Source organism: Leuciscus leuciscus (genome assembly GCF_965113295.1).
Source record: "Leuciscus leuciscus genome assembly, chromosome: 24".
Lineage (NCBI taxonomy): Eukaryota > Metazoa > Chordata > Actinopteri > Cypriniformes > Leuciscidae > Leuciscus > Leuciscus leuciscus.
In genome coordinates this window covers 32,608,002-32,632,798 of record NC_138723.1, presented here as the reverse complement: position 1 = coordinate 32,632,798, position 24,797 = coordinate 32,608,002, and the positions used below count along the sequence as shown (strand labels likewise).

Below are 24,797 nucleotides of genomic sequence, written 5' to 3'. Positions count from 1 at the left end.
GCGCTAAGAGATCCAGACCAGTAAAGAAAGCATTTGAATTCGCCACAGAAGTAATAACATCGCTGCGAGATCTAGTGAGAAACATTCACATTTCTCTGTTATTAACGGATCAAACAGCGCTGACGTGGAAACCAGGAAGAAACATCGTGCCATGAATGAACTATCCGGTGTCCACAGATCAGCAACATAAATAAACCTTTGTTTATAACTAGCCTACTACTACAATATTACATTTCATTTTGTCCAAGGAGCTGTTTTGTTTTATATGCTCATAAGAAGAGTCAAGTATAGCTCCATTATTGCAAAAAAAAAAAAAATCCCCCCAAAAAAATCATATACTTTATGACGTTAGTTTCATTAAATAAAATAATAATAAAAAAAATTTAATTCAAGGAAATTTCTCTGGCATTTATTTATTTTTGCTGTAGCCTATGGAAAACGTACCGAACCGTGACACAAGTGTATTGTATCGAACCGAACCGTGAATTTTGTGAACCATTACACCCCAACAAGTATCCGACCCCTGACCTCTAGTGTTTCCCATCCCCAACCCCAGTGCCGGAGCCTCACCCGCTGGCCCAGCTGGCAGGAGCTGCCGAAGTCCACGATCTTGATGGCGGATCTCTTGGGGTTGCAGAGCAGGATGTTCTCGGGCTTGAGGTCGCAGTGGATGATGCTCAGCTCCGGCGTGGCCAGGAACAGCAGAGCAGTGCACAGCTGCTGAGCAAACTTACGCGTCAGGTTCAGCGACACGCCGCGGAAGTTAGTGTTCCTCAGCAGGTCGTACAGGTTATAGGACAGCATCTCGAAGACCAGACACAAGTGGTTCCGGAACATGAAATGGCGTTTCAGATGAACTGCAGGAGAAAGAGAAACAGGCCGTGATGATGCACACAGTGTTAGACTGACGTCACAGCAGATGAAAGACACAGGACGACTCTTTCCAGAGCACTTTAGCCAGAGAACCAGACGTGTGTGTATGAGTGTGTGAGCTGGAACTGGATCTGATCTGCATCCGTCACACATTCACAATCAATTCCTCTTCAGCCGTACACGAACATCAACTCTAACCCTTCTTTATGCCTTTCCACAGTTCACACCAGGCACTACCCAAGAAGCTTTAATAGTTGTTCTAATTCTATAAGAATAGTACACACCACAACTATAACAATAAGCTGATTTCCCAGCTGATGATCAATACAAACACTGACAGCCAATCAGAATCCATCCTTCTTTAAAGAGCTCGAGCGTTTAAAGCAACAGACGAGGAATAAGCAGAATGACATCACGCGCTGGTGTGGACGCTAATACACTACAGTTATGACATCACGCGCTGGTGTGGATGCTAATACACTACAGTTATGACATCACGCGCTGGTGTGGACACTAATACACTACAGTTATGACATCACGCGCTGGTGTGGACGCTAATACACTACAGTTATGACATCACGCGCTGGTGTGGACGCTAATACACTACAGTTATGACATCACGCGCTGGTGTGGACGCTAATACACTACAGTTATGACATCACGCGCTGGTGTGGACGCTAATACACTACAGTTATCACTATACTCACTCTCGGTGTAAACGGCCCTTCTGGTTTTCTCCTGAAAGACTAGTAATATTGCTTTTATGTGGTGAATTACTTGTGTTTTTATTATTTATATAAAGGTGTCTTTTGAATCATTTGATGTACATGTAATGAAGATAGCAGAAGTAAGCCACTAGTACTAATATAAAACATGCACTCTTGTACATAGAGTTGGATCAATACCTTCAATACAACACCAGTGTCTACTAGCTTATGAAGACATAACCTTTGGCAGCACATAACTGCAGGAATCTGTGAAAACCCCAAGAACAATTCATCACTATGTAGTAATAATGACTAGTTCCATTACCCATCAAATTGTGCAAATTGAAATTGCGAATTGAAAATACACCCAATGGAAACACGTCAATTTTGCAAAAACTCCCATTTATTGCAAAAGAGTTGTTCCGCTCGCATGAGGAGCTTTTCAGACAATTCGAAAAATTAATATTTAGCAAAACTGCAATGGATACAGTTTTTGCGCATTTACAGGTCAGCTGACGTAGATGACGCGGTGTGATTGGACAGAATACGAGACTTTCTTTATTAAATTCATAAAAGACAAAAGAATTACAGGAATACTGGATTCTAAACCTCAAAGAAATCCCACAATCAAGACCTGGAAGCAGAACTGAGTGAGAAACTCCCAGAACTCCTCATATGAGCCGCTCCCAGTATACGGGTCTTTCCTCACCATTAATGCTTTGATAACACACATATGTCTATAATGGCCAGTGCAGTGGCTGGGATATACGTAAACCCACCAACATCTGTCACCATGATCTCTGGAATGACTGATCACGAGAGGAAACAATGAAGTTTTGGTCGCATAACATCGGTTAATGGAAACGCCGTCATTTCGCAATAGTTTATTGTCGACATTTAGGGAAAAAAAAACAAAAGTTTTGTGAATCAGTAATGGAAACACGCCTACTGTTATGAGGTTTACTATAATGTTATTAATTACATCCATCATACATGACTGACCTGACTACATATTTTTCATATTTGCTAATCTTTACACAGTTATTGAACAGAACTGAATAAACACTGAACAGCAGAATCTCTATGGTATCCAGCGCTGTAGAAATAAAGCTGACGTGACGTTGTATCCGGCCGGATCGATCAGACGTAGAGGGAAGAAACGTTCTGTGCAATTATTACAATGAAAAAACACAAGCATATGCATTTCTGAAGCATGACCCGAAGCGGTGTGAGCGTGACCTGCGGGACTGAGTGTAGATCAACCGGTGTGTTCGAGGAAGACGTCACATGACCTCTGCGCCTCGGCCAAGCTCAGAACTGACATTTACATGAATTTATCATCTCACTGAAAACTCTTGAGTGGTCTTGTGTTGATAAATCTGGAGTAAAACTGCGCTTGAACACAGACAGCTGGGATGCCGACCCTGGCCTTTATTTTTAAACATTTATAGTTCAGCATGACGTCTGCCCCAAATAGAGCGATTTATTCCTCTCTAAACACTCCGTCTCATACACACACGACAGGACATGACGAACAGATATATCACAGGAGATGTCACGCTGAACCAACGCTCACACAGAAGAAAACCAGAAGGAGAAAAATCACTACGGGAAAAAATATGAGGAAATTTCAATTCATTTCTTGGACTTTCCCAGGCCTTCAAACGGCCGTGATGGGGGTGTAGCACTGGGGGTGTAGCACTGGGGGTGTAGCGATGGGGGGTGTAGCGATGGGGGGTGTAGTGATGATGGGGGTGTAGCGATGGGGGGTGTAGTGATGATGGGGGTGCAGCGATGGGGGGTGTAGTGATGATGGGGGTGTAGCACTGGGGGGTGTAGTGATGATGGGGGTGTAACTATATATCGTGTCACAATATATCACATTACAAAAATGCAACAATATGTATAGTGGATAGTTCACCCAAAATAAAATTTCTTTAAGGTTATAAATAAAATTGAGGTTTTCAGAGTTTAGTGTCAGTACTACATTACACTACTGTATATAATGTTGAATATAATGTACAATGAGATGGGGAATATTAGTGTGTCCTGATAATGCCAGATGTCTGATGTTCCCAGTAAAAGTGTCCGACATTACTGTAGATATATCTAGTAAGTGACAGAGATCAAGAATATTCATCTACAATAATCCTGTATTTTCAGCTTCAGAATCATGAATATTGTTACTCTGGCGTCTCTATTGTCCTGTGCTTTGGGTTTCAGCACCAAGTCCATCCTATTCACTTACACACACAATGTAATATCAGATTCAGCATTTAATCAATAGTAAATTTTTTGATTATCTTTTTATCATGTGTCTTGGAGTATGGCAGTAATATGGTACGGTGAGTTCAGTATGGTGATGTGTATCGTGACATGAGGGGATCGTTACACCGCTACTGTCGAAACAGAGTGAGAGCTCACCGATGTAGTACTTCATCTCGGTGTCGTGTTTGTTCATGAGCTCCAGCAGTCGGACTTCAATCTGAGCCTGATTGAGAAAAGCCTTTTTATTCTTGATGATCTTGATGGCGACCCACTCCTGCTCCACACGATCGTACGCCTTCACCACCTGCCAGCACAGAGACATGAGCGTCACACACACGCTGACACACACCACACCGGGCCGTCGCGCTGACACACACTGACCTGACCGAACGAGCCTTTGCCTATTAAAGAGTCGATCTCATATCGGTCCATCCACTTCTCGCCGTTCTTAACGATGTAGTCGAAGTTGTCATCATCGTAGCCGTCGTTGTAGATCTTCCTCTCCTTCTTGTTGCTGGAGTCCTCACCCTGACCCTGTTGGTGACGACGCTTCTTCTTTGCATAGTAAACCTGCAAACGAGCGGAGAGGGCCGTGCTCAGTGGACTCACCATGCACAGATTCAACAAGATCATTTCTTTAAATGTGGATCAGCGTGAGTAGAGTTGGGCATCGTCTCAATTTTAACGATTCCGATTTGATTCCAATATGGTAAGAAAAAAAAACGTACATATTCACATTTAGTCTTATTGCAAAACATTTAATTGTATCTGAATATCATGAACACAAACAGGCTAAAGAACTCTTACACAAGGAGCGTTTGCCTGTGGTTTAAAAACACCATAGAAGAACAACTAGCAGAACTAATATAAACTTCAAGCATTATTAAAGACAAGCAAACACTCAGTGATTAAAAAAAGAACAAATAAAAAATTAGCAATCCTAACACACACTGAACACAGATACGATTGAAATAAACAGTGTTTTAAGAGTTTCAGGTTCAGAAACTGTAATCAAATGTAAAATAAAACACTGCAGTTTATGAATAAAATATACATTACAAATATAGTTACAAAAGTTATTCAGTGAAGAATGAGTGAATTTTCTCTTTTGTTGTTTGTTATTATAAGTGTTATTATAGAGACGGCAGGAATATTAGTGCTGTCCCTTTAAGAGCTGCACGGATCCAATATACCCTACACATGAAAACGGAAAACAGAGTCTCTTGCGCTCAAATGTTTTAAAATCAGATTTTCTGTAGGGCCGCTGATGATGCGCTTCACACAGATAACAGTGCACGAGTCGTCTCGTGTTTCAATGGTTTAAAGTCATATTGAAACGCTCACAAAGGAATCAATAAGAAGAATCGAAATTTAAATTTCATAACAAGTGTCCGACTCCTGACCTCAAGTGTTCAATTCCAGAATTGGAGTTGATTTTCGATGGCCAACCCTAGCCGTGAGTAATGTGAGTAATGTGAGAGTCGCACCTCATTGATGTGTTTGTATGTTTTGATCAGTTCGATGGAGAGTTTTCTTAAGGGCGCAGACGCTGGATCCCGGAAACACTGCGGCATCCGCCTCTGGAGCATCACCATATCCGCAGTTACCTGCAACACAAGCGGCGTGTGTGAGAGCGGCTCGCGGACACACACACACACACACGCTCGCTGTACACGCGTACCTGTGAGGTGTTGGGCTGCGAGGCGCCTGATTGGTCCGCGGCGCTCGGCGGGTGAGCATCACTGAACGGCGGGTGAGAATGGGGCGTCTGCGCATCCATCTGCACACCAGCCGAATGGAAAGAAAACGAGGGGGCCAGCCGAACAGAGGAGGGTTTGCATGCTGAGGTCTCTCCTCCTGAAACACACACACACAACGTCAGCACACAGACAGACAAGCTATATTGCTTTTAGTTTGATATAATTGAAGATCAGGCTATTTTTTCCTTCATTGTGTCTGTGTACGCTCCGAGCCTAAAGCCAGATCCGGTTACAGAACACCTGAAAAAGCTCGGACCAAAATGGGAGATCAGGGTGGTCGTGCTTCTGTCACATGACGACACTCAGTCCTTCAAACACACACACAGGTCTAATCAGAGCTGATCGAGTGTGTTTATGACTCAGCATCAGGATCACACACACACACACACACACACACACAGAACTCTATCAAACTGTAAACAGCAAGCGCTCATATAAGGTTCTCAAACCTAAGATGATTACAGCGACAGACATGAAGCGTGACTGAACAAAACCAGCCCATGATTCCACAACCACAGACGTCTAGACAACAGCTGAGCATTCTAATGCTACAAATCTCAGCACAATAAAGCCTACATGTGAGCGTTTGTGATGTTTGTAGATGTGACGGTCTGCAGCGAGCGGGAATTCTGCAGATCATTAAGTCGTCATTTATCAGCGTCTCTCACCAGCAAACACAATGCAGCACATTCACACTGGTAACCAGCGCTCGCAAGCCCAGCAACAGTGCTTCATTACCATAGCCTACCACCAGGAAGATGCCGCGCCATTGGCCAGCTGGCTAAAGCGGCAGCCAATCAGGAAAGGGTATGCAAATAACCCACTTTTGTTGCTAGGGCAAAGCTGCGAGGCTCCGTCCAATAGGAAAACGGGTAAGAGGCATGAAATTGAATTGCACTTTGACACATTTCCCAGCACAGTTTAACACAGTATTTGCTGACAGAAAAGCTCTCGGGTGAGGAACCCGGAATCAGTTTGTCTGAGAGACCCCGGAGACAGGCCTTTATTCCCAAACATCCATAACGGAGCGCTCTCTTCCTCTAAAAGCACTGTAGTGTGATGGGAAGCTACATGAAAAAGGGACAGATGTTGCACACAGTCCGAGTCTGAGCGTTTACATGATCGTGTGTGTGTGTGTGTGTGTGTGTGTGTGTGTGTGTGTGTGTGTGTGTGTGTGTGTGTGTGTGTGTGTGTGTACCTGTGGGTTAGTGTGAGGCTCACCTGTATGCATCGTCTTCTGACAAATCTCATATCATTGTGACAGGGGAGTCCATCTGCAAACCACAGCCCACTGCGAGAACAGCAGACAGTGAGGAACACATACTGTACCTGTGTGTGTGTGTGTGTGTGTGTGTGACATCAGCGTACCTGAAGCGACTCGCGAGTGGTTTCCAGGTGAGAACAGCCCTGGTGTTTCTGCAGGGTCTTGCCGTGTTTCGAGATGGTTGAGTTGATCTTCAACTTGCACAACCATTGGTGAAGATCTGCCGTGAAATTAATCCACACACACACTACATCAGTTTAGAAGTGCATACTAACTACCCAGCAAGTGCATACTAGAACAACATATAATCATACATTCTGTGTAAGTGTGCCCTGAGACAGCAAACGCACATCAGATCCTGCAGCCCGTGTACACACACAACCATAAGACTTTCAAAAACACAATCACTCCAACATCAGCCTAATCTACACGATGAAGAGCTCGACATCATCATCATCATCGGGATCTCCAGGTTAACGTTAAACATCTAGATACGGTTGTTAAGCTTCTACTGCGAATTCTCCAGCATGACTTTTACACGATCGCGATTGTTTGATGCTGTAAATCAGTTTCGCGCACATGACGACAATCAAAGCTGTCAAAACACTGGCTCGCGTTAACGTTAGTTAGCCTAGCATGCTAACGACACAACACCCGCACTGACAGCGGCAGACACTCGCTCCGTCGCCCGGGAGAGATGAGCTTGAGCACTGAATAAACTCCTCATCTGTGAACCCTTCACACGGAGCTGTCGATACCGAGGCTAGCTGGACATTAGCTGCCCGGGCCTGCGAACGGACCGAAGCCAGAACGGAGCGAGCGAGAAAACAGAGCCGTTATTTCGACGAGCCTCTGAAAACGCACAGAACGCGTCGGATCTCGCCCGGATTGAGACGAGGAGAGCGGGGAACGAGGCGTCGGGATCGCTGAGGGAAGCTAACCGTTAGCCGACGCGCTAGCCGTCATCACTCACCGTGTCGCGCGCGTTTCTTTCTGACGAGAGGAGTGCAAATCCTCCGGGAGAATCCGCAATAATTCCCAGCCGTGTTCCTCAGGAATCCCTTTCCCAAAGCGTGTCGGATGCAAAGCCTCGCAGAACACACAGAACAGCGAGAACTCTCTCGGTGAGCGTCGGCGCGCTCCGCGGTCCCGTCCGTCAGTCACTCATCCTGCGCGCGCGCCGCCGCTGGCCCTGGACAAAATGGCGCGCACGCGCGCGCGCTGCAAACCCGCGCACAGGACTCGTGCACTACACTCGCCACACAGGGCTGCCCGTCATCGATACGACGCGCGAATCGACGATCGATTTCTCAATCGCTATCGAGCGCTTCGGGAACGGCGGTCATCGGTCCTTTGAAGGGAGAAAAAAGTCAGGAACAAAATGGAAGCCGAGTGAGAAGGTTTCCATGACGACTGTCCATCACACGGCCAAGTTCCCGGATGACCTCATGACGCAGGAACCGTTCTCGGGGTTGTCATGGAAACTGCCAATCAATTTTACGTTTCTTAGGGCGAAGCGAAAGTGAAGGTACGTGCGCGATATTACACACTGTAAATATAATAAATCTCGTTTTTCCAGATATTACTGTAAACACACTTTTTGTGGTTTCATGCATCGTCGTGTTTCTGTTTTTCTTCTCAGGACGCAGGATTAGTTCTGGTGAACGTAGTTTGTAGTTTTCATGCAAAGCAAGGAAGGTTTTGTCTAATAATATTATGATTAGAAGTACGTTTACACAACAATAAAACTCCATATATCGAAAGAGGTTTAATAACGGTTAAACTCGGGACACGCCCCTCCCGGTGACGTCAGAGATCACATGACAGCGACGCGGAAGAGAATGCGCGGATTGAGAAGATGAGCGTCTCACTGGATATCAGGCTGAAGCGGGCGAACAAAGTGTATCATGAAGGGGTGAGAGTGACTCTGGCTCGGTGTGCGCTGTGTCTGCGGGGTGTGCCGCGGTTAATCAGGCAGGTGTGTGTGTGTGTGTGTGTGTGTGTGTGTGTGTGTGTGTGTGTGTGTGTGTGTGTGTGTGTGTGTGTGTGTGTGTGTGTGTGTGTGTGTGTGTGTGTGTGTGTGTGTGTGTTCCAGGAGCGGCTGAGCGGAGTTCTGGTCATCAGCACTAGAGACGCGCTGCAGCATCAGGGAGTTTCTCTCAGTCTGGAGGGGCTCGTGAACCTGCAGCTCAGCTCGAAGAGTGTGGGGGTGTTCGAGGCCTTCTACAACTCTGTCAAGGTCTCTCTCTCACACACACACACACATTCATTCACTCACTCTCTCACTCACTCACTGACACACTCCCACATTCACACACACATTCACTCTCTCTCACTCACTCACTCACTCACACACACATACACACACACTCACTCTCTCACACACACATTCACTCACTCACTCACACACCAGCGTGTCACACACACGCACCAGTGTCTCACACACACACCAGCGTCACACACGCGCGCCAGCGTCACACACACGCACCAGCATCAAACACGCACCAGCGTCACACACACGCACCAGCGTCACACACCTGCACCAGCGTCACACACACACGCACCAGCATCAAACACGCACCAGCGTCACACACACGCACCAGCGCTACACACACACACACACACGCACCAGCGTCACACACACGCACCAGCGTCACACACACGCACCAGCGTCACACACCTGCACCAGCGTCACACACACGCACCAGCGTCACACACCTGCACCAGCGTCACACACACACGCACCAGCGTCACACACACGCACCAGCGTCACACACACGCACCAGCGTCACACACACACGCACCAGCGTCACACACACGCACCAGCATCAAACACGCACCAGCGTCACACACACGCACCAGCGCTACACACACACACACGCACCAGCGTCACACACACGCACCAGCGTCACACACACGCACCAGCGTCACACACACGCACCAGCGTTACACACACACGCACCAGCGTTACACACACACGCACCAGCGTCACACACACGCACCAGCGCTACACACACACGCACCAGCGTCACACACACGCACCAGCGTCTCAAACACGCACCAGCGTCACACACACGCACCAGCGTCACACACACGCACCAGCGTCACACACACGCACCAGCGTTACACACACACGCACCAGCGTCACACACACGCACCAGCGCTACACACACACGCACCAGCGTCACACACACGCACCAGCGCTACACACACACGCACCAGCGTCACGCACCAGCGCTACACACACACGCACCAGCGTCACACACACGCACCAGCGTCCCACACACGCACCAGCGTCACACATACGCACCAGCGTCACACACACACGCACCAGCGTCACACACACGCACCAGCGTCACACACCTGCACCAGCGTCACACACCTGCACCAGCGTCACACACACACGCACCAGCGTCACACACACGCACCAGCGTCACACACACGCGCCAGCGTCACACACACGCACCAGCGTCACACACCTGCACCAGCGTCACACACACGCACCAGCGTCACACACACGCACCAGCGTCACACACACGCACCAGCGTCACACACACGCACCAGCGTCACACACACGCGCCAGCGTCACACACCTGCGCCAGCGTCACACACCTGCACCAGCGTCACACACACACGCACCAGCGTCACACACACGCACCAGCGTCACACACACGCACCAGCGTCACACACACGCACGCACCAGCGTCACACACACGCACCAGCATCAAACACGCACCAGCGTCACACACACGCACCAGCGCTACACACACACACACGCACCAGCGTCACACACACGCACCAGCATCAAACACGCACCAGCGTCACACACACGCACCAGCGTCACACACACGCACCAGCGCTACACACACACGCACCAGCGTCACACACACGCACCAGCGCTACACACACACGCACCAGCGTCACACACACGCACCAGCGCTACACACACACGCACCAGCGTCACACACACGCACCAGCGCTACACACACACGCACCAGCGTCACACACACGCACCAGCGTCACACACACGCACCAGCGCTACACACACACGCACCAGCGTCACACACACACGCACCAGCGTCACACACACGCACCAGCGTCACACACACACGCACCAGCGTCACACACACACGCACCAGCATCAAACACGCACCAGCGTCAAACACGCACCAGCGTCACACACACGCACCAGCGTCACACACACACGCACCAGCGTCACACACACGCACCAGCGCTACACACACACGCACCAGCGTCACACACACGCACCAGCGTCACACACACGCACCAGCGCTACACACACACGCACCAGCGTCACACACGCCAGCGTCACACACACGCACCAGCGTCACACACACACGCACCAGCGTCACACACGCCAGCGTCACACACGCCAGCGTCACACACACGCACCAGCGTCACACACACGCACCAGCGTCACACACACGCACCAGCGCTACACGCACCAGCGTCACACACACGCACCAGCGCTACACACACACGCACCAGCGTCACACACACACGCACCAGCGTCACACACACACGCACCAGCGTCACACACGCCAGCGTCACACACGCCAGCGTCACACACACACGCACCAGCGTCACACACACGCGCCAGCGTCACACACACGCCAGCGTCACACACACGCCAGCGTCACACACACGCGCCAGCGTCACACACACACGCACCAGCGTCACACACACGCACCAGCGTCACACACACACGCACCAGCGTCACACACACGCACCAGCGTCACACACACGCACCACGCACCAGCGTCACACACACGCACCACGCACCAGCGTCACACACACGCGCCAGCGTCACACACACGCGCCAGCGTCACACACACACGCACCAGCGTCACACACACACGCACCAGCGTCACACACACGCACCAGCGTCACACACACGCACCAGCGTCACACACACGCACCAGCGTCACACACACGCCAGCGTCACACACACGCACCAGCGTCACACACACGCACCAGCGTCACACACACACACACACGCACCAGCGTCACACACACACGCCAGCGTTACACACACACACAGACACAAGCACCAGCGTTACACACACACACACGCACCAGCGTTACACACACACACGCACCAGCGTTACACACACACACGCACCAGCGCTACACACACACACGCCAGCGTTACACACACACACAGACACACGCACCAGCGTTACACACACACACACACACGCACCAGCGTTACACACACACGCACCAGCGTCACACACACACGCCAGCGTTACACACACACACAGACACACGCACCAGCGTTACACACACACACACACGCACCAGCGTTACACACACACACACGCACCAGCGTTACACACACACGCCAGCGTTACACACACACACGCCAGCGTTACACACACACACGCCAGCGTTACACACACACACACACACACACACACACACACACACACGCACCAGCGTTACACACACACGCACCAGCGTTACACACACACACGCACCAGCGTTACACACACACACACACACACACACACACCAGCGTTACACACACACACGAGGCGGAGGTGCTAAAATCCTGATCATGTATTTTAATAATAAAATAATTCAATTAATATGTTTCCGTAGTCCATCATAAACTGTGTTTCCCACTGTATTCTTGTGGGTGGAGCTCGGTAGAAAATTTTGTACATTTAAAAGATAAATTCATTAATCTGGTGCACTTTGAATAACCCGAATCCACTGTTAAAATTAAATAATCCACCGCCAACCGCCCGAACCAGTGATATTCTCTTAGATCTGCATCTGATCATCACATTACAATTATTCAAATTCTCAGTGTTAAGCATGATGATATGGTAACACATCACACTGAAGTAGGCTGATTTAAAATGAACATTTATTTAAAATAAAAGTACTTCTTTTGGCAAAATTACATCTCCTTAATGGCCTAACCAGAGGCTTTACTCCCTTCAAACTTAAACTGTCAATGTTTCGTTACATCACTGTTGGAAAACTCTTATCAGAATATTTTTGTACCTTTATAAAGGGCATTTTTTTTCTAATTTTATTAAATCTATGCCTATTCTCCATCTTTCATTTCAAATTCTTAAATTTGATTAATACATTCAATTAGAATAATAAGACACTTGGCTGTTACTAATCAAATTAAATAATTTACATTGAAAAATTACAACTGTATTAAATGAGATTATTAGAGTGTAAATATTTTTGAATATACAAATAAGGAATGTTGAAAAGAATAATACTTTGAGACTAAACCTCCTGTCTTAATGAGCGAGTCATTGAGCGATTCGTTCAAACGGCTGATTTATTCAGTAATGAAACACGGCTGAGTGTTGCTGTGAGATGCTGTGGTTCTGCTGTGATCTTTGTTTGGAAATAATTTCGCTCCTGAAACAGAACAAAAACAGTCATTGCGTCTCAAATGTAAGTGACTTAATTTTAACTATTTGTTTATTGAACTTATGAAATCAGTGTCTCGGTTTCAATCGTGATGGTATTCAGGAGAACAGCACTCTGGTCATGTGATGTTTCTTAACTGTATATTATGTTATTTAACATAGGTGGGGGTCTAGCTGCTCTTTTTAAAGATATCTATCAATGTAAGCAGATATCATTTGGGAATTACCCGTCTTTTGAATATCTGGGTATTGTGTTAAAAGGTGCTCCACGCATTTTACTCATCATTATTTACAGGCCTCCAAAATACTCTCCAGCCTTTGCTGAGGAATTTACAGAACTGTTATCAACAATTACCTCAGAGTTTGACTGTTTTGCCATTGCTGGAGATTTTAACATTCACATAGATAATGCAGAAAACAATATGGCAAAAGAAATCAAAACTGTTTTAAAAACTTTTGACCTGACTCAGCATGTACATGGACCCACACACAATCATGGACACACTCTAGATTTACTTATCAGTAAGGGTCTAAACATCTCATCGATTGTTATTAAGGATATAGCACTGTCTGATCATTTCTGTATTTTCTTTGATATATTGATCTCTCCTGCCACTGAAGCTAGATATGTGTCTGTCAAGAAGAGATGCTTAAATGAGAACACTAGTGTTCTAGTGCACTAGACTCTGTTGATTTTCTCCTGGATTCTTTTAACTCAAAAGTTAAAAGTGCAATGGATGATATTGCTCCTGTTAAAGTCAGGAAGAAGAGTGGCAGACAAAAAGCACCTTGGAGAAACTCAACAGCAGTGCAACATATGAAAAGACAATGCAGAAAAGCAGAGCGCATGTGGCGGAAGACAAAGCTTGTAGTCCATTATAACATCTACAAAGACAGCCTTCATGCTTTCAATATGGAACTAGGCAAAGCTAGACAGACTTTCTTCTCAAATATTATAAACTGCAATTTAAACAACACACGCACTCTTTCTGCTACTGTAGAGAGACTGACAAACCCCCCAAGCCAGATTCCCAGTGAAATGCTCTCAAACAGCAAGTGCAGTGAGTTTGCTTCTTTCTTCTCTGACAAAATCAATAATATCAGAAAGGTGATCAGCACATCCTTGAGTTGCGCTGGGGTCAGACAGATCAGACCACCTGAGAAATTAGTAACTTTGTCTGATTTCAAAGAAATTGATGGCAAAATTTTGGTAGAAACCGTACAACACCTTAAAACATCAACATGCGCTCTTGACACACTTCCCACATCTTTTTTCAAAAGTGTGCTAAACAGTTTAGAAGCAGATCTTCTAGAAGTGGTAAATTATGGAGTCAATATAGGGCCATATATATCTGCAAAATAAAACAATGTTTTGCAAACAAAAAATATGTTTTGCAAAAAAAAAAGTTTTGCAAATAAAAATAAGAGTATTGAGATTTTTTTTTGCTTTTTTGCAAGTAAAAAAAAAATTATTGCAAAAGAAAAGTTAACCACTGAGAGAAAAAATAAAGTTTAGCAAAGTAAAACTTCAGCAGCATTGACTTTGCAACACATATTTCCCTTTGCGCCGCTCCTTTAAATCCGCGTTTCAGTCATCCGTGCCTCTGCGGCGCAAGCTTTCCTTTGCGCTTAATTTTTCTTTGCGCCTCGCTTTGTGTCCCTGATTTGACGTGGGGGGAGGGGTCAAGAGGTTGGGGTGTGTACAAGGGACGAAGGCGCGTCCCTCTCGTAACGTCATCAGCGCGAGCCCCAGACCGACTGGATCGATCGAAATGGCGGAGCAGAGACATGCAGGGCTGCGTTCCAGTCCACTTTTAGACACGCACTTGCGAACTTCCCTAAGCACTTCCCCTTGGGGGAATCCCTGCCGCCATTTTGAAGTGCGTTCCACTTCGTGAAGTGGACGAGGGAAGTTTATATGGACAGACCCTCGTTCCCTCGATTTTGACCGAGGGAGCGAGTCTGCTTCAATGTACACTTCAGGCACCTATATGTCCCACAATGCAGTACGATTGTGACGTCACCACATATCTCATCTAATCACCACCACAACAGACAACTCTGATATATTAATAATATATATTTTTAATTTAAAACAACCCAAACACACCTATAAACATTTGGATGCTGCATTAAACAAATTCTTAAAGGGAAACAAAATGTAAATAATAAATCAACTCCACAGCTGATTCCAAGTGATCAAGGGCTTAGGACGTTCCAATTCAGCCCATTGCAGTTTCCGCCAGTAGTGAGCACTCGCAATGACGTACATCCGAGTGAACGAGACGGAGGGAAGTTAGCGAGTGAAGGGCATGATAATTTTGGACTGGAATGCAGCCCGGGTGATGGATCACAGGTATGTATTATTGACAATAATAGTCTGGGGCTCGCGCTGATGACGTTACGAGAGGGCCTTCGTCCCTTGTACACACCCCAACCTCTTGACCCCTCCCCCCACGTCAAATCAGGGACACAAAGCGAGGCGCAAAGAAAAATGAAGCGCAAAGGAAAGCTTGCGCCGCAGAGGCACAGATGACTGAAACGCGGATTTAAAGGAGCGGCGCAAAGGGAAATATGTGTTGCAAAGTCAATGCTGCTGAAGTTTTACTTTGCTAAACTTTATTTTTTCTCTCAGTGGTTAACTTTTCTTTTGCAATAATTTTTTTTTTACTTGCAAAAAAGCAAAAAAAATTCTCAATACTCTTATTTTTATTTGCAAAACATTTTTTTTTTTTGCAAAACATTTTTTTTGTTTGCAAAACGTTTTATTTTGCAGATATATATGGCCCTATATTGACTCCATAGTAAGTGCCTCACTTCTCTCTGGGAGTTTTCCAAACTCCCTAAAAACTGCAGTTGTCAAGCCCCTCCTGAAAAAGAGCAATCTGGATAAGACCATATTAAGCAACTATAGACCGATCTCAAATCTTCCTTTCATAGGCAAGATCATTGAAAAAGTTGTCTTCAATCAGCTGAACAAATTCTTAAGCTCGAATGGATACTTTGATAATTTTCAATCTGGTTTCCGACCGCACCACAGCACATAGACAGCGCTCATAAAGATAATAAACGATATTCGCTTAAATACTGATTCAGGAAAATTATCAGTGCTGGTACTACTCGACCTCAGTGCTGCATTTGACACTGTCGATCATAACATACTTCTGGACAGGCTGGAAAACTGGGTGGGGCTTTCTGGGATAGTCCTAAAATGGTTCAGGTCATACTTAGATGGGAGAGGTTATTATGTGAGTATAGGAGACCATAAGTCTGAGTGGACATCCATGACATGCGGAGTCCCTCAAGGCTCAATTCTTGCGCCACTCCTGTTCAACCTGTATATGCTCCCAATGAGCCAAATAATGAGAAATAACCAAATCGCTTACCACAGCTATGCAGACGACACACAGCTGTACTTAGCCCTATCGCCTAATGATTACAGCCCCATTGACTCCCTGTGCCAATGCATTGATGAAGTCAACAGTTGGATGTGCCAAAACTTTCTTCAATTAAACAAAGACAAAACTGAAGTTATTGCGTTTGGAAACAAAGATGAAGTTCTCAAGGTGAACGCATACCTTCACTCTAGGGGTCAAACAACTAAACATCAAGTCAGGAATCTTGGTGTGACACTAGAGTCAGAGCTTAGTTTCAGTAGTCATGTCAAAGCAATAACTAAATCAGCATACTATCATCTGAAAAATATTGCAAGAATTAGATGCTTTGTTTCCAGACAAGACTTAGAGAAACTTGTGCATGCTTTCATCACCAGCAGGGTGGATTATTGTAATGGTCTCCTCACTGGCCTTCCCAAAAACACCATAAGACAGTTGCAGCTCATACAGAACGCTGCCGCTAGGATTCTGAGCAGAACCAGGAAATATGAACATATCACACCAGTCCTCAGGTCTTTACACTGGCTCCCAGTTAGATTTAGGATTGATTTTAAAGTATTACTACTGGTATATAAATCATTCAATGGCCTAGGACCTCAATACATTGCAGATATGCTCACTGAATATAAACCCAACAGATCACTCAGATCATTAGGATCATATCAGCTAGAAATACCAAGGGTTCACTCTAAACATGGTGAGTCTGCTTTTAGCTATTATGCTGGAACCAGCTTCCAGAAGAGATCAGATGTGCTCCTACAGTGGTCACATTCAAATCCAGACTCAAAACACTTCTGTTTAGCTGTGCATTTACTGAATGAGCACTGTGCCACTGTTCGTCCGACTGTTTGTACTGTACTGTATTTTATTTTATTTTTCTAAACTGTTTTAATTATTCTCATTTCTTTTAATTATTTTAATTTCTCCTATGTCAGCAGGGCATTTAGCCCGTAACTGTAAATGCCCACTCAGAAGGTGTAAAAGAAAGTGATAATGTGAAAGTGACGTGTATTAATGTGGGTTTGAAAGTAGAACAGTGTTTAAATGACGATATTAAAGTTTTCGTCTGAGAAAGAATGTGAACGCAGTGCTAAAGAAAGTGAAAAGAACGTGTGAGTAAATGAGGGAGAAAAGAAAGTTAAAGGAAAGTTGATAGATGGAAGTCGTAAGAAGATTGAAGGTTAAAAGATGGTTGAAAGATTTAAGGGAATCCTTTGAAGGAAAGATCTATAATAACATTCTTTTTTTATTTTTAAAAGTACTGTATTTTATTTTATTTTTCTAAACTGTTTTAATTATTCTTATTTCTTTTTCTTATTTTAATTTCTTCTATGTAAAGCACCTTGAATTGCCATTGCTCAATTTCCTTCTCTCTGATACCTAACTCTCTCAACCGAATCTGCAGCTGTAATGCTTCTGTAGACACGGAGGATTGTTTCTCTGCAGGCAGAATGCCCTTACTAACCAAAGCAGCTTGTAAGACGGTCTTGATTGTATCTTTGGTGCATTTTTCAGCAGAAGTGAGCTCAACCTCGTAAGTTGCAGCCAAATTCAGTAACTGCTCTTTCGAAAATTTCAAAAATAACTCGATAGAGGGTTCTTTAACGAATGCTTCCTCTGTTGCCATTTTAACGTGTAATTTTAAAGCGCTTGTTAACGTTTAATTTTAAAGGAAAAGACGGTTAAAGCGCGCACAAAATTAAATACAAATAAACACTCACCTAAGCAGTTTAACTGCGACAAAGCTACGAAGTAGCGAATATCTAAAGTGGTCAAACGAAAAGCACAATATAGGCTACAAACGACCACGAATTTTAATTTCCACCCACAAGTTTAACCAATACGCTAGTACAATCAGAGTAGCAGCGCTCACTAAATAGGCGATATGCCAAAATATCACAAGCTATACAACTCAACTCAAAGGTATTCTGATAGGCAAAAAGTTTGTCCAACTTCTCTAACTAACTACACAAAAACCAAAACCAAATCCTAAATACCTACGCAATCTTCAGTGGCTTACTCAGCTCGAGGCATCTCCTACGTGCCCCCTCCTGAGATATCCACCAAAATAAAATAAACATCGACTAAACAAAGGAACAGACAATCATAATTGCTCACCAGAATACTCACCAAAATGTTGTAGCGATCAGAAGTTCCGCAATTAACACTAAAGTCCGATTTAATCAAACTATTAATCCCGGACGAGCCCCCACTATGTTACGGGCAGTCGGACACCACCCTTAACATAAAGGAGAGACGCACACAGATCAGCTCGTCACAAATTAGGGGTATGTTTATTTAACAGAATGGGTATGAAATAATACGTTGGTTAACAATAAAGAAACAACCACAAAGGCGGAACGTTTTCTACTGCCGGGTGGACGACTAGACGACAATCACTCAGAAGACGGAAAGCACGGCTGTGCATCGACTCTGTTCTCAATCTCTGTGTGCGCGCTCAGGAGCGTAATGAGAAGCCTTTTATAGCACAGGTAGGCTTCGCTCAGGTGTGGCTCCTCAACTGTAATTAAGACAAGGGGAAGAAACAATGCACTCACACATGTGTAGGAACAAACACCAGGGCTGAGGGACGTAACATGTATGAAATGTGCTATATAAATAAACTTGCCTTGCCTTATAAATAACTGCGCGAGCGTCAACAGCGCAACTTTGTTACCTTCAGTACATTAGGTAGGCCTATATTATCATCAACTATAGGCTATCAATCGCTACTCATTAAATGAAATAAAATCAGAATCATCCTCACGGTTTCGGAAATTCCCTAGTTATTATTATTTTTTTTTTATATAATTTTTTTTTTTTAATCAAGGCATTTGTCCTATTGAGCAAGTACAATTCTTTTGCACTTGTCCCTTCAAAAAAAACACACGTGTCCCGGACAAGCGTTACTCGAGCCCTGATATGTTTTCCTTGATTGGTTTTCCCTGAAGAGAATTACGTTGTTGAAAACGAAAGTCAAAGAGTGACGCACGTTCATTGCGTTTTACCGTGATGAGAGTTCCGTGTCTTTATTAAACTCAACACATTATGATTTATCTGTCATCCACCCTTGATTAATTGGAATGTTATGTTTTTATGACTTGGCCCGCCGACCCGCGGATTATGATGATCCGCACAGCGCTATCGGCAAACTATACGGTTTGGGAATGGACACTGGCCAGGAACCCGCAACAGAACCGTCACGGTGGAAAAAGTGTATCTGAGCATGTGACTGTCTGTCCGAGTTTTGTCGAGAGCCGGAGGCGGCACGAATTTTGATTTGATTTGACGAAATTCCCTATGCAGGAAAAACCCTGCTCTCACACTCATACTCACTCACACATACACACACTCGCATATACACACTCTCTCACTCTCATATACACACACTCGCATATACACACTCTCTCACTCTCATATACACACACTCGCATATACACACACTCGCATATACACACACTCGCATATACACACTCTCGCATATACACACTCTCTCACTCACATATACACACTCTCTTACCCACCCACACACACTCTCTCTCTCTCTCACACACTCACTCACTCATAATTTGAAGCGCTGTAGAAGTAAAGTGTGTGTGATGGTTCAGCCCATTCAGCTGGTGTCCAGCAACATGGAGGTGGTGAAACCAGGAAAAGTCCCGGCGGGAAGAACCGAGATCCCGTTTGAGTTTCCGCTGCAGGCCAAAGGCAGCAAGGTCCTGTACGAGACGTACCACGGCGTGTTTGTCAACATACAGGTAAGCGTCACACATCAGAATCAGAATCAGAATCAGAAAGAGCTTTATTGCCAAGTATGCTTGCGCATACGAGGAATTTGTCTTGGTGACAGTAGCTTCCAGTACACATACAATATAAAGTGACAAGACAAGTGACAAGTAACATAAGTATAAATAAAAAATAGAAAAAAATAAAAATAAAATAGAAATAAAAGATTATAAATTATAAATATATATAAAGTTATAAGGTGCTATAATGAAATGTCTGAGGGAAGTATTGCACATGTTTGTTCCACAGTAGGGGAACGTTTAAGTGTTCATGAGGTAATGCGCACGCACACACACGCACGCACACACACACGCATGCACGCGCGTACATGTGTTCTGTGATGATGCGCTGATGTATTGTGATTATGTTGCAGTACACACTCCGCTGCGACATGAGACGCCCGCTGCTTGCCAAAGACCTCAGTAAGAGCTGCGAGTTCATGCTCCACTGCCAGGTGAGACTCCAACATGAGTACAGCCACATGAGTAGTCGCACGATGAGTACACTCACACGATGAGTACAGCCACATGAGTAGTCGCAAGATGAGTACACTCGCACAATGAGTACAGCCACATGAGTAGTCGCACGATGAGTACAGCCGCACGAGTAGTCGCACGATGAGTACAGCCGCACGATGAGTACAGCCGCACGATGAGTACAGCCGCACGATGAGTACAGCCGCATGAGTAGTCGCACGATGAGTACAGCCGCATGAGTAGTCGCACGATGAGTACACTTGCATGAGTAGTCGCACGATGAGTACACTCGCATGAGTAGTCGCACGATGAGTACAGCCACATGAGTAGTCGCACGATGAGTACAGCCACGAGTAGTCGCACGATGAGTACACTCGCATGAGTAGTCGCACGATGAGTACAGCCACATGAGTAGTCGCACGATGAGTACAGCCACATGAGTAGTCGCACGATGAGTACAGCCGCATGAGTAGTCGCACGATGAGTACAGCCGCATGAGTAGTCGCACGATGAGTACACTCGCATGAGTAGTCGCACGATGAGTACACTCGCATGAGTAGTCGCACGATGAGTACAGCCGCATGAGTAGTCGCACGATGAGTACAGCCTCATGAGTAGTCGCACGATGAGTACACTCGCATGAGTAGTCGCACGGTGAGTACAGCCGCATGAGCAGTCTCACGATGAGTACAGCCACATGAGTAGTCGCACGATGAGTACAGCCACATGAGTAGTCGCACGATGAGTACAGCCGCATGAGCAGTCGCACGGTGAGTACAGCCGCATGAGTAGTCGCACGATGAGTACAGCCTCATGAGTAGTCGCACGATGAGTACACTCGCATGAGTAGTCGCACGATGAGTACAGCCGCATGAGCAGTCGCACGATGAGTACAGCCACATGAGTAGTCGCACGATGAGTACAGCCACATGAGTAGTCGCACGATGAGTACAGCCGCATGAGCAGTCGCACGATGAGTATAGCCGCACGATGAGTACCTGCAGTAACAGCAGCCTGTGTTTCAGCCGCAGAAGCCCAAGCTCCCGCCGAGCCCGGTGGAGTTCAGCATCACTCCAGAGACGCTGCAGAACGTCAAAGAGGTGCGTAGGTCTCGCTCTCATCTCTGATGGACTATACCAAGCTCATATACAGTACTGGCCAAGTCACGTCCAGCCTTCACCCTTTATTCAAATATTATTCAGAATGTGTGTCATGAACTTTTAGGTGCACCTATAATTCTATCCTGATTTTTACATCTTAAGTGGTCATAATTTATATATTATGATATATCCTCTGATATATCCTATTATAGTACACATCCAAACAGAAAAACGCATATCGTTCTCACGTGTGCGTGTGGTTTTGTGTTCAACAGAGGACCTTGTTACCCAAGTTCCTGATCAAAGGTCACCTGGATGCCACCAACTGTGCTATCACACGACCTCTGACCGGCGAGCTGGTGGTGGAGAGGTCAGAGGTCGCCATCAAGAGCATTGAGCTGCAGCTGGTCCGTGTGGAGACCTGCGGTGAGAAACACAGATGTGATGTTCAGCTTTAAAACCATCCACAGTGACAGATCAGTGTTACCTGCATATTTTCAGCCTGTGCTGATAGTGTTACATCACCGTGTTCAGTTTTACCTGTATACATGCATGCGTTCAGATAGTGTTACATGACTGTGTTCAGTGTTACCTGCATGTGTTCAGATAGTGTAACATCAGATATTGTTAGATCACCGTATTCAGTGTTACCGGCATGTGTTCAGATAGTGTCACATCACTGTGTTCAGTGTTACATGCATGTGTTCAGATAGTGTAACATCAGATATTGTTAGATCACCGTGTTCAGTGTTACCTGCATGCGTTCAGATAGTGTTACATGACTGTGTTATTGTTAGATCACCGTATTCAGTGTTACCGGCATGTGTTCAGATAGTGTCACATCACCGTGTTCAGTGTTACCTGCATACATGTGTTCAGATAGTGTTACGTCAGATAGTGTTACATCACCGTGTTCAGTGTTACCTCCATGTGTTTAGACTGGGCAGATAGTGTTACATCACCGTGTTCAGGATGTGCTGATAGTGTTACATCACCGTGTTCAGTGTTATCGGCATGTGTTCAGATAGTGTTACATCACCGTGTTCAGTGTTTGAACTCTGCATTTAACCCATCCAAGTTAATGCACACACATTAAGAGCAGAGTAGTGAGTAGTTAACACACACACTGCAAACGTGGATACACACACCCAGAGCAGCGGGCAGCCTTTGTGTGGCGCCCGGGGAGCGATTAGGGGTTAGGTGCCTTGCTCAAGGGCACCTCAGTCATTTCCCACCGGTTCTGGAATCGAACCAGCAACCTTTGGGTTACCAGTTCAACTCCCTAACCACTAGGCCATGACTGCCCCGTCACATCACCATGTTCAGTGTTACATGCCTGTGTTCAGATAGTGTTACATCACCGTGTTCAGTGTTACCTGCATGTGTTCAGGCTGTGCGGAGGGTTACGCTAGAGACGCCACAGAGATCCAGAACATCCAGATAGCTGAAGGAGACGTCTGTCACGGCCTCTCCATCCCCATATATATGGTGTTTCCTCGGCTCTTCACCTGCCCGACACTTGAAACCACCAACTTTAAAGTTGGTAAGGAACCCTTTTTACAGCCGTGTTCAATACTGGGTTTGTTTGTGTGTGATATATATATAATAACAAAGTCCATTACTGCATTTATAGATTTACTTTCTTCCCTTCTAGAATTTGAGGTGAACATTGTGATTGTTCTTCACGACGATCATTTGATAACGGAAAACTTCCCACTGAAGCTGGTCAGAGTTTGAGTCCAAAAACATCTGAAGCCTTTGGATCCGTCCACATAATATTTTTTTTTTACCATGTATAAAACATTTCTCTTCTCACAGTAAATTACATTAAAAGACTCTTTTGATCATGAGTGAATATGGATATTTCTCCTATAAATTCAAAGTGTTTATTAAAGGGTAACTAAACCCCTGGTCAGAGCCTGACTCCGCCCAGTGGAGAGGGGCCGAGCACCTGAGACCAGTCTCTCTGTAGGCAAGGGCGTGGTTAGCTGGTGTCCTCTGACATCACAGGGCACCACAACTTTCAATAGGAAAATTCAACTGCAGTAGCCACTGTTCAACCTGAAGAGGGCAGCACTCAGACATTTTTACACCATATATTGTAGAATTAAAACACTTTAAACCCAAATGTCAAAAAAAAAAAAATACTTGAATCAATGAACTGCATTAATAAAGCCCCAGTCTTACAGATCATTAACTAAAAAAAGTTGTTTTAGGGTTTAGTTACCCTTTAAAGTCATCCACTCACCTGAGATATTGATATTGAGATCTGTGGCCAGTTGCATAAACTGTTAAGACTAGTCTTACAAGTTAGTCATCCAGTTTTATTCTTTAAAACTGTTAATAACTTTTTAAAGTCAGTAATAAAACGTAGATTGGTCTAATTTGACACCGAACAGTAAGACTGATTACCCCTAACTAACTTTTAGTTGATCATACTAGTTCTTAAGACACAGTCTTAACATACCGGCTGTGTTTATGCATCTGGCCCGTCAGCTGAAGCTAGAACGTTAGTTCGGCCTGTCGTACAAATAATTGCAATGAAAGACTTATTTCTGTTTTGTTTGTCACTTACAGAGTCAGCATAACATTTATTTACTTGGAATTTTATGGAGATTATATATATATAGGCCTATATGATGATCTTTAATGCTATGTAAATTAATTATTCAGGTTATTTTTATAATAATATAATGTAATTGATTAAACCCACAAGTCTGGATTTTGTATGAAGACCTTTGTCTTC

General features: G+C 45.3%; 2 protein-coding genes across 3 annotated transcripts in view; one reads left to right on the top strand and one right to left on the bottom strand.

The window, feature by feature from the left end:
- Nucleotides 1-8,232, bottom strand: part of dyrk1aa (dual-specificity tyrosine-(Y)-phosphorylation regulated kinase 1A, a) — a 28,081-nt gene extending 19,849 nt beyond the window's left edge. The window contains exons 1-8 of one of the 2 annotated variants that reach the window (XM_082158641.1): nucleotides 7,846-8,232; nucleotides 6,977-7,092; nucleotides 6,830-6,899; nucleotides 5,530-5,705; nucleotides 5,336-5,455; nucleotides 4,230-4,418; nucleotides 4,005-4,152; nucleotides 571-857 (exon numbers count right to left, since the gene is read on the bottom strand). In XM_082158641.1, the coding sequence (XP_082014767.1) occupies nucleotides 571-857; nucleotides 4,005-4,152; nucleotides 4,230-4,418; nucleotides 5,336-5,455; nucleotides 5,530-5,705; nucleotides 6,830-6,839 (930 nt within the window). In that variant the 5' untranslated portion in view covers nucleotides 6,840-6,899; nucleotides 6,977-7,092; nucleotides 7,846-8,232. The other variant, XM_082158642.1, reaches the window with a different exon arrangement.
- Nucleotides 8,233-8,265: 33 nt separating this feature from the next.
- Nucleotides 8,266-23,901, top strand: vps26c (VPS26 endosomal protein sorting factor C). Its single transcript, XM_082158709.1, has 9 exons — nucleotides 8,266-8,400; nucleotides 8,515-8,787; nucleotides 8,968-9,111; nucleotides 20,298-20,447; nucleotides 20,849-20,929; nucleotides 21,977-22,051; nucleotides 22,327-22,477; nucleotides 23,442-23,594; nucleotides 23,706-23,901. Exons 2-9 carry the CDS (start codon nucleotides 8,731-8,733, stop codon nucleotides 23,786-23,788), a joined length of 894 nt encoding a protein of 297 aa, XP_082014835.1. The 5' UTR covers nucleotides 8,266-8,400; nucleotides 8,515-8,730; the 3' UTR covers nucleotides 23,789-23,901.
- Nucleotides 23,902-24,797: the final 896 nt, after the last annotated feature.